The 16,038-nt window shown below is 39.1% G+C and overlaps 1 protein-coding gene across 8 annotated transcripts in view; it reads left to right on the top strand.

Moving 5' to 3' along the window:
- Positions 1 to 16,038, top strand: part of dmd (dystrophin) — a 1,983,095-nt gene that overhangs the window by 1,886,533 nt on the left and 80,524 nt on the right. For all 8 annotated transcript variants that reach the window (XM_060833515.1, XM_060833512.1, XM_060833514.1 and 5 more), the window contains 3 exons: positions 625 to 710; positions 6,146 to 6,303; positions 13,096 to 13,262. In XM_060833515.1, coding sequence (XP_060689498.1) covers positions 625 to 710; positions 6,146 to 6,303; positions 13,096 to 13,262 — 411 coding nt within the window. The remainder of the gene's footprint in view (positions 1 to 624; positions 711 to 6,145; positions 6,304 to 13,095; positions 13,263 to 16,038) is intronic.

Genomic DNA, 16,038 nt, shown 5'->3' on the forward strand with positions numbered 1-16,038 from the left:
TCAGTTTTGACATTGTTAGACATCTAAGTATGGCTTGCGCATGGCACTGAGTTACATGTAATCCTGGGTCCCTCTAACATTTTCATAAAGAAATAAGTATGCTTACTAATCATTGTCTAGTAATGAGTGGTGTAGGGGTTAGCTCAGTTGGCTGGATGGCTGGTTTATGTTGCAGAGTGAATCCAACGGTATAGGTTCAGTTTCCATACCTCCTCCTTCACCTCACCCCTTGCCTGAGGTGAGGTAGCCGTCAGGATAAACCACCACGAGCTGCCGGTTGAGAGAAGAGCCCAGTGGTCTAGTCAGACTAGATGGCACCTTTATCTTAATGCGTAATTGGATTTATGTGAAATACGGTTTTGTCATTCAGTCTGAAAAGGGTTTGTCAAATGTTATATCAGTGTGCTGTAACTTTCACCATTTTGCCTGAGTCCTCACAGTTCTGAGATTTCAAGGGATTATGATTTGTTTTGTTTCCAGTTCCAAGGTTCTAGAATTTCAGCCTATCATGTACAATTGCAAAGAAGCTTCTATACCATGCAAAACTTTCCTTTTCTCACAATTAAGTCCATTAGAAATGTATCACCAATAGGTCTAATGTGATGTTCTTTTCTCTCTGTCTAGTGGTCGAACAGGGAAGATTCGTGTGTTGTCCTTTAAAAGTGGCATCATGTCACTGTGCAAAGCACACCTGGAGGACAAGTATCGCTGTAAGTTTGTATTGGGACATCTCTGTTGTCATTTTTTTCTTTGTGTTGAACCCATTGAAGTAAAAATAGGCTTTGCTGAATCTGACACAACAAAATTAACTTCACAAAAAGAAAAACTAACTTGAAGGATTTTCTGTTCAGCAGATTTTAGACACTTTTTTTTAGTCTCGGTCATGGTTTGTTTCATGGATTTTAGCTTTCTTAACAATGTGTGCATTTTCTATGTTTGATAAACTCTCTTCCCTTAATGATTTTTCTGTATGCATAAACAAATAACATGCACTGGAAAACAATGAAATGGTTAAACTTCAGGAACTCATTAAGAAATGCAGCAGTCAATACGGCTTTGAGATTGACATGCCTCATTAACCCACAAGGAGCGATTCTACACTATGCCCAAGCATTGGAAATAGCTCGGTTGGAAGATGCCTAGTTACATCCCCGAGAACAATGTACAAATCCTATTTGTTCTGCCTCGCACCCCATGTAATACCCTGGCATTACAATCTGCTAATATGCCTTAGCAGCACCAGAGCACATTAGAATATTGCAGGCATTTCTCTTGTGTCTACAGTAAGATATTCTTGCACAGTACACACATTCTTGCAGATACAGGAACACTAGTTGTGATGAAACCTTAAAAGTAATATTGTCGTCAGGAAGCACATTTGACAAGCCTCTACTTGTTTATGTTCAAACGCAATACCAGTTAGCATACGTATACCACAATGTCACTTATACATAATGGCCATGGAATAAGTGCTTCTTTAGGCTTTGTTCCCTACTCAAATCAAAGACCATGTTTCTTTGAAGTTGAACCCCTTTAAAGGTTTAAAACTAAACAAAAATGGATTATTTTCCATATTAAAAAAAGTGCTGAAGAAACTCCATGTGTGAAGAGAGCAACAGAGTTTAATATTTCAAGACACATTGAACTCAAAATGTTAACTCTGATTCCCTCTCCACAGATGCTGTTAGGCTTGTTGAGTTTTGCCAACAATTTCTGTGTTTGTTTCATATTTCCAGCCAGGTATTTACAGTTATAATAATGAATAATAAATGTGACTGCTGCATTTTGTTTCTCAATATTCAAAGATCTCCATGTAGTGGATGTTACTGATGCCATGATGCCATTCAATGTGCTGCCCACTGACTTGTCTACTCGGTGCCTGATTGATGTATTAGCTGTTCAGTGCTCCCCACTGTCACCAAGCTGCCTCTCTCTCCTCCTGCTCTAGATAACAATGCAAGCGACAGAAGCTAGTAGCCTGTAAGTGGGGACCTTGTGTGGTAAGAAAGCAGTGTGACCCGTACAAAACCTGACAGCCTATAAGTCAGTGCTGAAGCCATTATGTGCTGAGAGAACAATGGGAAGCGGACAGAGTCTGGCAGCTTCCATGTAAACACTAAAGTGAGTGACTAATAAGAAAGGAATACAAGAGTCCCATGATGCATCCTGTATCAATTCATGAGATGGATTTATATCCCTATGTGCAAAGCAACCTGGTAGAAGTATGCAAGCTATAGGTGTCCATGAGCTCCCAAGTGTAATACTGAAGGGTTGACGTACTGAGAGAATTGACGTGTGAACAGACATGGCAATGTAGGAGTGTGACTAAACACTCAGGTGGTGGCTGAGTCAATCATTCAGTGAGCTACGCCCACCAGGTACCCGCTTTGATTTGCATGTTGGCACTTTGTGCCATCTAATTTCCTGGAAGAGAATTGGGAGTGGTGAGGAAATGAGGCATGTTGGGTAATTAATGAGATGCAAATACATGAAAAGAGGCAGTCACCATTTGTGCGAGATTGAGATTCCCCTCGAGGAAAATCAGGAAAATCTTTCTCAGCGTTGACAGTCTCTGTTCAGCTCACCCACTTTTTCCACTTTGTTCATCATTACTCATGCCACAATTGAGAGGAAAAAATTCCAACCTCGAATTTAGTGCTTAATAAGAGGGTCTTAACACTGACAATTGAGGTAATCTAGGTAACTACACTGGAGGTGAGGTTTATTATTAGCTCCACCAACTTTTGTCAGTTTGATAGAATAATCTCTCAGCCAGATGTGGCCATATTACTGTTGTGTCATTGGCTCATACTATTGAGAGATGCGACAGCTTTCAGAACACACAGCTCTGGTGCAGACCTCTGCTGCTACCAAGTCTGCCTTCAGGAACATGAATTCCTGTTTTAAAATGAAGATTTTATTTTGTAAATAGAATCTCAGCAAGTTCCAAATAGTTTTTATCATTAAGCAATATATTAAGCTTGAGACTGAAATGAAATGCCTGGTAGAATATTACCAGGTATTGTAACTGTTCATAACAGGGTAAGAGGATAGGAAAGCTAGGAACAAAAACAAATTAATCGGGTTTTAAACATCGGACTTGACTTCAGTTGAGCCTCATGTGTCTTTAGTTTGTTCACGTTAATTGTCCACTGTGATTGTATGATGGTGGAGGAAATATGAACCTAAATAAGCTTGTGTTTGGGGTGTCTAAATACGTAATGAATGTACTACAGATAGATGTGAAGTGTAGCTTGATACCACTGGAGACAGTTGTGTGATAATAGTGAACTCAATGTAAGTATCTGTTGCATAAAGTGACACTCTGCAGCAATGTGTTTTTAGAAATACCTTTTTACTTCAGTAAAATGTCGTCAAGGTACTTCACAAGTTGATTGTCAAAAGACATTTGACACTGAGCCACAAAAGAAGGTATTAGGATAGATGGCCAAAAATCTGATCAGAGGTATCTTATGGAAGGTTGTAAAGGAGTATTTAAGAAGGGAATTTCAGTATTTGGTATTTAGGCAGCTGAAGACAATAACTACCAATAGTGGAGTGGTTAAAATTGGAAGTGATCAAGATACCAGAACTGGAGCTGGCCAGATATCTCGAGCTTTGTCTGGCTGCAGGAGATTACAACAATAGATAGGTCAAGAGCATGGATGAATTTGAGAACAACAATGAGAATTTTATAATAGAAGTTTGGCCGACCATAAGGAAACTGTGGCATTGTCGTTGCAGTTTAGAATTTAAATTCAAGTCATTAAAATTTGGATTGTGTTGGTGATGGTGACCAGATTGTCATTTTGAGAGGAAATTTGATTTCGTTGAACCAGGACCCTTAGGAATATATTTGACTCTTGATAGCCCTATCAAATGGTCCAGCAGCATCTCAGCTATGTCAACACTATTTCAGGAAGGTCAAATCAGAATAAAAGCCAGGCAGATCATCTGGAGCTTGAAGTAACAAAGGAAAACACAAAAACTCCTGTTAACCATGAAAAGTGCTTCTCATTAACTGCTGGGAATTTTATTCAAAATTGGGAGAGCTGTCACACTGATTAGTCAAGCAATTGCTTGACATAGTCACATTGATTATATCATACCCTACAGCTAGTGTACCAGATTGTTCCTCCACCATTTTTTGGTATGTCATGCCTCATAAAGACCAGAAGTGGTGGGACAGTGGAATGGGGGAGGGGACTGAGCAATGCCATTACTGTTGTGCAGATGTAATTTAAAAAAAGGTGCATTGATGCACAGTGTTTCCCAACAGGAGTCTGAAGTACTTTAAATACTTCTTCACAGTGTCATCACTATTATAGGAAGGGAGACAGCAAACATGCTCACAGCAAGCTCCCACAAAGAGCATTGAATAAGGATCAAGTAATCTGTTTTTTGAATTTTCTTTTGAGGGATAAAGGTTTGACAGTGCATAAGGGAGAATTCCACTTTGAAGTTGTTTCATAGAATGAGTTGCTGTTACCTGAGAGAGTATATGTGAAAAATAGAGATTGTTGGAAAAGCTCAGCAGGTCTGACAGCATCTATGGAGAGAAATCACAGTTAACGTTTTGGATTGAGTGACCCTTCCTCAGAACTGATGTTAGCTAGGAAGATGCAGTTTATATGCCGAAGATAAGGTGGGCGGGGTAGGTGTTAAGGAATGAATGATTGGTGGAAATAGAGACCAAAGAGAGAAAAGAACAGACAAAGGAATGGATAACAATCTGGTTAGCAGAGTGGATAGCTATCAATGGGGACTGTTAGTGGCTAAAAATGGGTTGTCACAAAGTATGGTGCTGAAAAAACACACTTCCTCCCCCATTATCACTGGACAAAATCTGGAATTCCTGATTCTCCCAGCACAGAGTGTAACTACACCATACAGACTGCAGCAGCTCCACACAGTGATATTAGGGATGAGCAATAAATGCTGTCTTTGCTATCCTGTGTATGGTAATGGTTCTGAAGGAGTTACTGTTCATGTTGAGCTCCAGATGTCTTGGAGTTTTTGGGTGGCGACAGTTGAATCTGCAGAGGAACCAGAATGAGCAGATGTACTCTGTATAACTCCTGGGAGTCCTCCGTAATTATGCCTAGCAAGTTAATATAAACTGTATCTATTGCCATCATCCAATAAACTACCTTGTTATGTGCAGAAAGTGCCTCAATTGTTTATTTTCTGTCCTCTACCACCAATAATGAGGTAAACACTAGCTATAGTAAAGAAAAAAAAGGATTGGTGGCAGCAAACCTGAATTACCCATACAGGCAGCATGGTACTTAAAATATGACTACACACTCAAATCATTAAAAAAATGCATAGGGATAATGGAAATATGGATGAAACTATGATAGAAACAGATTTATGATACATAATGAAGCTGCATTAAAATGACTTGCAAAACATAGATTCACTCTACACTTGTGCTTAATGTCAGCATGCCATGGAAACAATGCCACCTCTGATTGGCAATGTTCAAATTCAGTGCAGGTTCTCATCGATTGCTGCATTTTTTTTGGAAATAATAGTCTGGATGATACATTAAACCAAGGCCTGTCTGTCTGTTCACTTCAATAGGAAAGATATAGGTCCTGAGATTGAAAAGTAGTACAGGAGTTCTTCTGATGTCTGATTACTATTTATCCTTCTACTGACAATATTGAAGCAAGATAATTGGTTGTTTATCTGCTGGGGAAATAGGCTTCGAAGTTTGCCTCAGAAAGTGAATCATTAGTTTTCAAACACTTTGGGAAGGCCTAAGGTCATGAATGTAAGTTATTTCTTCATTTTCATTCTTTAAATTGTTGGTACTAAAGTATGAATGGTGGTGTTCCCGTAGCCACAATTGGCTGGAATTCATGAAGTTAGTTCGCACCAAGAATCTATCATATGCTTTACACAAGGGAATTGCACGAGTGGATCTAGGGTTTAATCCAAGTTGTGCTGAGCTGCACAGTTTACATAGGGGTTATTTCATTTGAATAAACAGTTCATATCAATTTGATATAAATTAATTTTGTCCATGTAGAAAGGGACTAATAACATTTATTGTGTTGATGTTCTGTTCCTGTAATGTAGTGCCCGATAGCACATCTTTACGTTTTATCTTTACTTAATAGAAGGTTTTTTTTTGCAGATCTGTTCAAGCAAGTCGCGAGTCCCACTGGATTCTGTGATCAGCGCAGGCTCGGACTTCTATTGCATGACGCAATTCAGATTCCACGACAGCTGGGAGAGGTTGCATCATTTGGAGGCAGTAATATTGAACCCAGTGTTCGAAGTTGCTTCCAGTTTGTAAGTATATGTTGCTTTAGTCAAGAATATGTTTCCAGCAGTGAACTGAAAAGATTGAAATCTAATGCATAAGTTACACTCTGCAGTATTAGCTCAGTGTTTAGCACTGGTGCCTCACAGTGCCATGGGATCCTGGTTTCAATTCCAGCCTCAGGCGACCAATTGTGTGGAGTTTGTACATTCTCCTTGTGTCTGTGTGGGTTTCCTTCGGGTGCTCCAGTTCCCTCCTGCAGTCCCAAAGATGTAGAGGCTAGGTTAATCAGCCATGCTAAGTTGCCCATAGTGTCCAGGGACCTGCAGGCTAGGTGAGTTAGCCAAAGGAAATGCAGGGTTAGGGTAAGTGGATTGTGTCTGGGTGTCGACCCGATGGGCCGAATGGCCAGTTTCCACACTGTAGTGATTCTGTGAAGTCACTCAGCTCAACTGGTTCTGTGATCCATGTGAAGTTCCCCTCCCTCTACTTCATGTCAAAGTTACCAAAACATCTCCTAGCTCAGTAAGCATGCAGAAAACAGCCCAAAGGTATTATGCGGTTTGAGAAGTTGAAGGCAGATTTACCCTATTCAACTTCAAGGTAACTCTGTCAGTCAGATAACTAGTCACAATAACAAACTATCTGGCTGCTGCTTGTTTCATGAGTTCACCTCATCTGTCCAAAACCAAAGATGCTTTTAAAAGATGTCTGCTGCCTGACTTCTTAAAGTACTTAACAAACACTTGCACAATGAATAAAAACACACAGTGCCAAGAGCGCCCAGCAGGTCTGTGAGCATCTGTACAGATAACAGACAGGTGTTTTGAATAAGGATCATTCTTCAAAGCAGAAATGTAAAGGGAACACCTAAAAAGGAAGATGCTATTGAGTGCACATTTTTGAGGTCTCATAACATTCCTCAAAGTTTCCTTATCATTTGAATCTCTTGTAAAATACTTGATGTAAACCCCTAACTTCTGTCGAGGAACCAAGTTCTGAACTTGACATTGGAGATGAGATGTGGCAGATTTGTGATGAACCAACTTGTTTGAAGTCAAATAAAAGCCGTGACATGTTTATTTACTCTCGAAAATTGAATGTTTCTGTTGAGTAATGCCAAATTATGCTGCTGATTCTGATTTTACTAGTAACATTTTCAAAACTAGTATAAACTCTTGTCACGTTTCTTTGTAAAAGAAGCAAAGGTCTGGGTTTTTAAATACATAAACAGAATCAGTGGCATTAGTTTCCAATTTTACATGGCCCTGATTGTCTAGTTTCTGATATTGGTGGTGATGTAAGGGAGGAAGTTATTTCACCAAATGCTGCAAAGCATGTTGTGGTATCCAGTGATCATAAAAAGTGCAATATGAATTCAAGTCTTCATTTAAAATTCAGTGTGAATCCAAATACTTTCACAAAATTATTGGAAGTGCTGCAGCGGGTAATTGAAAAAAGTTGTGTTAGTCCCTGCCATGCATTCTCACATAGTGAAAATAATTTGATTCAAGTCTGCTTCCTAACTAACAACTATTGCACCCAAACTATACAGAACCAGATTTAGAACCAGCTTTTTCCGTTCGCCATTTGAGAAAAACTAGTACATGCATCAAATTTAAGTCCAGCAAGATCACCTTCAATGAACAGAATTCAGATGTTGCAGTGTACTTCAGTTTACTTTTCCCAGGTCTTAGTCTTCTTGAAGGACAACTTTTTCGTTCTCTCGCTGTCTCATTTATCTCTAGACTACGAAAGAGTAATAAAGACTAATGCTCATGTATTTGACTTTGAGTGTAAATGTTGACATCCAATCACTCTGTGTTCTTTAGTCAGCAATTTTGTAAACACTAGACCAGTTGGCACTGTTCACGATCCATACGTACACATTGTCAAGTGGGACCCTTTAGGAGCAATAAATGACATTGGTGGCTATTGCCTGCCACAGTAACAGATGTTCGTTTATTTAGCAGTGAGACCTTCTCATGGTAGTGCAAATGTCTGCTGTCTGAAGAGTCCATTCTTAACAAAAGCACTCAGACTGCCATTTATCCTTGACGCATTCTGTTCCAAATGACCCAACAATGCCTTCCACCATAAATGTCAGCAAAAGAATGATTAGCACTCTTAAAGGTCTTTTCTATGAGCCCAATATCCTTAAGGATTACAGCTTGCAACTTCCTTCACTCAACACAGTGTATGACAAGAGTAGGGAGTGTTCCCAAAGTTGTAAAACTGTAGATCATTGCTCTTTTGAGTATTACTTTGCCTCACAGCAAATGAAGCAATTCCTCACTTAAATTGTTACTTTAAATGAAACAATCATAATTTAAACAGATTTTCCGATTACATTCAATGTAAAAGCTAGAAGTTAGGTTCTGCAGGACCAGTCCTGTCAGAAAAAGTATCAATATTGTACATTGCTAAATATCTTAAATTATCAAATAATTTAAGATATCATTTTTATTTTACAGACCAGGACTGTAAGATAACTTTTTCAACTTAATAGGCGAAAGTGAGAACTGCAGCTGCTGGAGATCAGAGATAAAGTTAGAGTGGTGCTGGAAAAGCACAGCAGGTCAGGCAGCATCCGAGGAGCAGGAATATCGACGTTTCAGGCAGGAACCCTTCATCGTTTCTCCCTCTTGTCACTCCTTCAATTCTTCGTCTCTCCCACACATTGCTTCTTCCTTTCCTCTCTGCTTCTCCATTGATCATGTTCCCCAATACTCCCAGTTGCTCCTTCCCTCTCCTAAACCCTTCCTGTGAACAAGGGCTTGGGGGATCAGTGGTGAGAAGCAGGATGTAGCCACGACAATGAGATCAGCTTTGAGTTGGAAAGATGATCTGAAAGTTTAGAGAGATGATAGACAGGAGGGGTTGACCAATAGGAGGGTTGACAGCCATTGGGAAGTTCAGAATGAGACCACTTCAAAGCAGCACCAATGAGGTCACGAGACCCTATATCATGCTCAATGCAAAAATGTGCTAAAATGAAACTCCCAATCCTAAATGCAAATTCTTGCTGCATTAACTAACATACGCTAAGTCAAAATGATTTAAAACAGAATTCAAAAAGTGTGGATGTATTGTACTACGTACTACCATTGACAGCTTTGTGAGTAATAATAGACCATATGCACCTCAATTGAACTGTTAGTCTCGCAACAAAGGTTGAAGCAGAAAAATAATAGTTTCAAGAGTCCTGGTCTGTAATGGGGAAAAATTTCTGGAAGGTGTACATGTGCAGATAACAAATATAGATAGACAGACTGGGACTCTTTTCCCTGGAGAATCGGAGGCTGAGGGGTGATCTTAGAGAGGATTAATAAAATCATGAAGGGCATATTTAGAGTGAACAGCCAAGGTCTTTTTCCAAGGGTGGAGAAGTCCAAAAGTAGAGGACATAGACTTGAGGTGAGAGGGGGAAAATTTAGAAGAGATCAGAGGGGCAACTGTTTAATGCAGAGGGTGGTATGTGTACAGAACGAGCGGCCAGAGGAAGTGGTAGAGGAGAGTACAATTGCAATATTTGAAATACATTCAGACAGGCACTTGAATAGAAAAAAGATTTAGAGGAATATGGGCCAAATGCTGGCAAATGGAACTAGTTCAGCTTGGAAACCTAGTCGGCAGGGACAAGTTGGACCAAAAGGTCTGCTTCTGTGCTGTATGATGCTATGACTTTGTATTTGAATGGCTTGCTGATACTTACCTCAAAGAGTCAGATGTAAAGAATAGTTATTTCGACAAAGAAACTGAGTGCATACATTATTTCATTTAAAATATTAGATGTTTCCTCTAGTAATTTTAGTTTTTAATTATAGGAAATAAAAATTGTGGTAAAAATTGTCTTATAATACTTTCACACTGTAAAACTATCCTGCTGCAATATCTGAGCCCATAGTTTTGATAGACGAGGATTACACAGATTACAGCACTTACTCTGAGGTCCAAACTGTGCAGCAATATGTAAGCTTCTTACCACATGCTTTAAGAAATGTAAAATAAAATTACACTGAAATCCTCTCAGATATAAAATGCATTTAGCATGAAATTGTGTTCACTGACCAAGTGCATTCATTAATTCCAAATCCCTGTGGCTGTTAATATGAAAAGCTGCAGGCACAAATGCATGCATGCAGTTTTTTTTAAAAAGAACATTCAAGAGGCATTTCAAGTTGATTTGTTGTTTGGACAAAAAAACAAGCTATATCTTTGGACAGGTGTTGCATCCATAGTAACCCAATTAATATTTGTCAGCTGGCACAGTCAGTGTATTGGCAAATTTTTCCAACTTCTTCCATTCCACATGGTAACAAAGGTTTTGATCTTCGTGAACCATTTGGGATTGTAAGAGGGTCAGAAGTAAGCCATTCAGTCTTTCAAACCTGTTCTATATGTGGAACTGCATCGTGAAGCCTCAGGGTCATGTTCAGAATTGAAATCAATACTTGCAATCCTCTTCCGATCTTAAAAGTCTACAAAATTCAAATAGGAAGAAGAGGAAGAGATTAGTGAAAATATCACTCGAGCAACTGATTTGCTATTCACTTGTGACCTTATCTGCGCTGTAGTATTACCACAGTGACTTGAAGTGTTCCAGGCACTGTTTGAAAGCTTCAAATTTTGAAAGTGTGCTTTCTCATTTATTTTCCAGTAACTTTGATAGCACTTATCCATCCCACACAGATACACAAATGACTAAAAATAATTGGTGAAGCCATTAAAAATCTGTTATCGTTTGATCGACCGTGTGTCATATTTTTCAAATAGTTCTGTTCTCGGTTCACATTTCCAGCATTTGTATTTTTTCATCAAGGTTGGATCTCAACCTGATTTATTTTGTGCTCATTAACATGTCTTGAAATCCAACCTTACTATAGTTAAAATTAGATAACTTAGCACAGACCAGTACCAAGTCACTGCTGCTCTCTGTAATTTACTGAAACAGCAGGAGTAATTTGGACTTTCCTGCAGTTGTGTAAAACAACAAATCAGCAGCCTGTTTTAGAGATTTTCCCAATTTTTACTTCTTTACTCCAACTTTAATGAAAATAAAGGTCGGGGGAGATATAAAACGAGCAGCTAGGTCACTGTTGCTTATTTTACGCTGTTAAAGTCAAAATTGTCCATTTGTGTAGTTTGTTTATTAACCTGAATGTTTGCAATAAAACTTGGTGAGTAGAAATTTGTTATTGTGTAGGCATAAAACTGGTGGAATATGTCCAGTTGCCTGTTCGTCACAATGCATGATTTTCAGTTCCATTGCAATCCATCGAATGAAACAGCAAGCTCTCCACATAGTGGGTGACCAGTACAACGCAGCCCACTTCGCACCGTTTCCCAAATCAAGTTTGTAGCCCAAAGCGTGGATTCAAATTTATACGTTGCAATTTGAAAAGCTTTCTTTTAAGATCACAGTGCAGTCTGAAGTGTGTTTGTTTTTTTTTCAGTGATTTCCGGTATACTACATGTGAGATCTAAAGATGTGAGTGTTAGATGAATTGGGCATACAAAATTGCCCATCGTGCTAAACTTCAGCTAGAGAGTGGTGAATCTATGGAATTCATTGCCACAGAAGGATGTGGAGGCCAGGTCATTGAGTATATTTAAGATAGAGATAGATAGGTTCTTGAGTATCAAGGGTTCTGGGGAGAAAGTGGGAGAATTGGGTTGAGAAACTTGATTGAATGGTGGAGCAGACTCAATGGGCTGATATCTGCTCCTATGTCATGTGGACATGATGACCACAAGACCACAAATCTATAGGTTAGGTAGATTAGCCATGGGAAATGCAGGGTTACAGGGATAGGGTAGGGGCTGTGTCTGGGGGGGATGATCTTAGGAGGGATACTGTGAACTTGATGGGCTGCATGGACTGCATTCATACTGTAGGATTTGATGAAATCTCCAGTGAAGGGTGCGTAATGATTCGTGTTGTTAATGCTTGAATTGGCGAGGCATCAGAATATTGCATGAAAGTAAGGTTAGTTTTTTTAGCGCGAAAATACAACAGGTATGACCACCTTCAGGTCCTCTAACCTCCGTTAGTAAGCAATGTGTTTGAGATAGATGGTTTTGCTTTGCTGTTTAACAGGTATTTTTGGACACCTGGGATTGGTGCAAGTATTTTTAACTTTCTTTCAGAAGGAAGTTGGTGCTAAGTTCTGCTCAGGAAAATCAATAGAACCTGTCCATTTGGTCCATATTCTCAGCAGCTATGAAGATCACATTCATGCTCTGAATAACTGCCTTTGGTATCGACTACAGAGTTACCTTCAGCTCTATTTCCAGTGTAATTTATAAAGAAAGACAAACAAGCTGTTAACTGTTTGTTTTGATATAGAAAACATTTAGTTGTTCCTAAGCTTTATCTTTTTATGACTCAAGAATATACAATTGGCCATTAACCAGAAGGCTGCTGGTTCAAGGTCACCCGAGAATGAATTTGTCATCATTTAAGGGCAGCACAGTGGTTGGCTAGTTTCCCAGGTTTGATTCTAACCTCGGGCAACTGTCTGTGTGGAGTTTTCATATTCTCCCCATGTCTATGTGGGTTTCTGTGGGGTGCTCCAGTTTCCTCCCACAGTCCAAAGATGTGCAGGTAAGGTGAATTTAGCCATTGTTAAAGCAGGGTTTTGGGGAGAGGAGGTCAGTCGGTCTGGGGTTGGAAGCCGTTTGGAGGGTCAGTGCCAAACAGCCTCTACCTGTAGGGATTCTGTGACAACATACAAAGCTTTGAGCCAACACTGACTTAATTTCCCAAACCAAATACACAGCGTTCACTGTTCGAATTTCTCCTCCTTTCCACACTTAAGGCCAACAACAAGCCGGAGATTGAAGCAGCTTTGTTCTTAGATTGGATGAGGCTGGAGCCGCAGTCCATGGTATGGATGCCAGTACTTCACCGAGTAGCAGCAGCAGAGACTGCTAAACACCAAGCCAAGTGCAATATCTGCAAGGAATGTCCGATCATTGGATTCAGGTACACACATGTAGTCTAATATTACAGCCTAACTGAAATCGTATGAAAGTTGATCTTTCGAGCATTACTGCCCAATAATGTTTTGTTCACTTTTTTTTATTCGATTCTAAAAAAATTCATATCTTTTAATTTGCAGGTGGAAGGACATTATTTTATCCAAGTAAAATTAGGGGGATTTTTATTTCTTCAGTTCATTTCAAAACTATTGTAGAAATAATAACAAAATAGTCTAGATATCCTGCCTATTTATGTGGTTTGAAGAACTTGGACAGTGGAGGTTGTCATGCTATGCTGCAGTCCCAGCACCTGCCACCAGAAGTGCCATTGGAAATATAATACACCCGCCAAAATACAGATTAATTTGAAATAATGAGAGGAAAATGACAATAGAAATGTGGCTGCTTGATATGCATTTTTGTTGTACATTAAGGACACTGTAATCCTGTATTTGAAAATGAGCCTAGGAAATGAACTGGTGTTGTTGAGCACAAAACAATGGTTTCGTGGAAGTTGCAGGAATTTTGGGACTTCTTTGTCGTAACCTCTATGCAATCACTCTAACCCTTATTCACAGTTCCAGGGGCTGAAATTTTACTTTAGAAATAAACTTGTGCTGTCATTGTAACCTTTTTCAAACAGTTATGTGTTCTTCAATGAACATCTTAATTGTGTGGAGCAACATAAGGTTATATCTCTGGTTCTTGAACTTTGGGGGAACCAGACTTTGTGATCAGACAAATGGCAATTCAGTCTCCCAGAGAGGATATAATCACAGAAAAACGCTTTTCAGAAAGCGCAGGAGGTCTTGCAAGCCATGAATTGAAAAACATTGTTTACAAGAGCCAAATTCTGACTTGGACTTTCACATTGTTACTTCAGTGTTGAAGTACCCAGGTACCCTCTTAGGACAATACCAAACAACTTGCCTTCAAGTGCCTATAACAAAATTGCACCAGAGGGATTTCTATGCACTAATATGAAAGTCAATTTATCAGTCACTGAAAATGCAGACGTTGTTGATTATTGATATTTTCATGCTGTTCAATTTTTCATGTGTTAAAAGGAAGTCAATGGATTGTATTAGATGACTCAACAAAGTAATGTCTCACTCCAGGTTGAGGTCATTAAACATTGCAGTCTCTCCTTTCTTTCTTTCTCTCTCTCTTTCTCTCTCTCTTTTTTTCACTCTCTCTCTCTTTCTCTCTCTCTTTCTTTCTTTCTTTCTTTCTCTCTCTCTTTTCTCTCTCTCTTTCTCTCTCTCTCTTTCTCTCTTTCTCTCTCTCTCTCTTTCTCTCTCTCTCTTTCTCTCTTTCTCTCTCTCTTTCTCTCTCTCTCTCTTTCTCTCTCTCTTTCTCTTTTCTCTTTTTCTTTCTTTCTCTCTTTCTCTCTTTCTTCCTCTTTTTCTTTCTCTTTCTTCCTCTCTTTCTTTCTTTCTCTTCTCTCTCTCTTTCTCTCTCTTTCTCTCTTTCTTTCTCTCTTTCTTTTCTCTCTATCTTTCTTTCTTTCCTCTCTCCTTTCTCTCTTTCTTTCTTTCTTTCTCTCTTTCTCTCTTTCTTTCTCTCTTTCTTTCTCTCTTTTTCTCTCTTTCTCTCTTTCTTTCTTTCTCTCTTTCTCTCTTTCTCTCTCTTTTTCTTTCTCTTTCTTTCTCTTTCTTTTCTCTCTTTCTTTTCTCTCTCTTTCTTTCTCTCTCTCTCACCGTGTTATTAGTAATCAGAGTTAGTCACAGCACTCTTCTGCTTTTGCCAATTAAAGTGACACTGTAGCACCAGTGCTATCATCAAAATGTAACCTCTGCCTGTAAAATGTCCCTAGTTTGTCTATTTTGAAGTAACTGAAGATGACACAAATTGGAAACGTGACAATAAAGAACCTGTGCCTCTTCACCACCTTTTTCATAATTGCACATCCTTTTTCGAGGGGTGTGGAATTCCAAATTTTACTTGTCCCAACTGTCCTCATGCCAGTTTTACATTGCTTTTAATGTCTATCTGTCACACCTCATATATTCAGTGCCCTAAAATCTTATCTTTGGCATTTCATAGGCTAATGTCATTGACTTTCAATTAGAGGTATTCTTAATCAATTTTTAATTAGCCTGTTCAGAGATGTTATGACACACATCTTGAATGCAGGCCTTCTGACCCAGAGGACGGACATTGCCATGGTGCCGCAAGAACTGTCTGACTCAATTCGCCAGTCCATTTTAACATAACAAAGCATTTTTTAAAAACTGAAAATAGTTTTACCTCTGTACAATCAGTTGTCTCTTCACCCATCACTGTGCTATGCAACATCTTCACAGTTATCAAGTGTTGGATGACTCTGAATTTAATTCACTTCCCAACATCAGCAAGATCAAAACTACTACGCACAAATTCTGTTTATAATTTCACTCACTTACTATCTATCTCTGGCACCTGCCTCAGACTAAGCCCAAAATTACACACATTTGGCATTTCCAAATCCTTATCCCTGCTACCAACAAAATTATTGATTTCCCTGTTGTCAAAATGATCTGCATGTCTCACCTGACAATGCTGATATGCTCATTTGTCATCTTCAAACTTAAGTACTGCTGAGCTCCGCCATTTACAAATTCAAAGCCACCTTAAAACAAAAGTCCTGGAATGAAGTCCCATCTCTTCTGGTCATCCCATACAAAGATAAATCATTGCCTTCAGCAAATTCCCTCACTTATCTCTTTCCCTCACCAGTGAATTTCATTGCTATTCTTTAATTCTTTATTTTTTAATTAAAATCTGCAAATTCCCTGACT

Source organism: Hemiscyllium ocellatum, chromosome 12 (assembly GCF_020745735.1).
Source record: "Hemiscyllium ocellatum isolate sHemOce1 chromosome 12, sHemOce1.pat.X.cur, whole genome shotgun sequence".
Lineage (NCBI taxonomy): Eukaryota > Metazoa > Chordata > Chondrichthyes > Orectolobiformes > Hemiscylliidae > Hemiscyllium > Hemiscyllium ocellatum.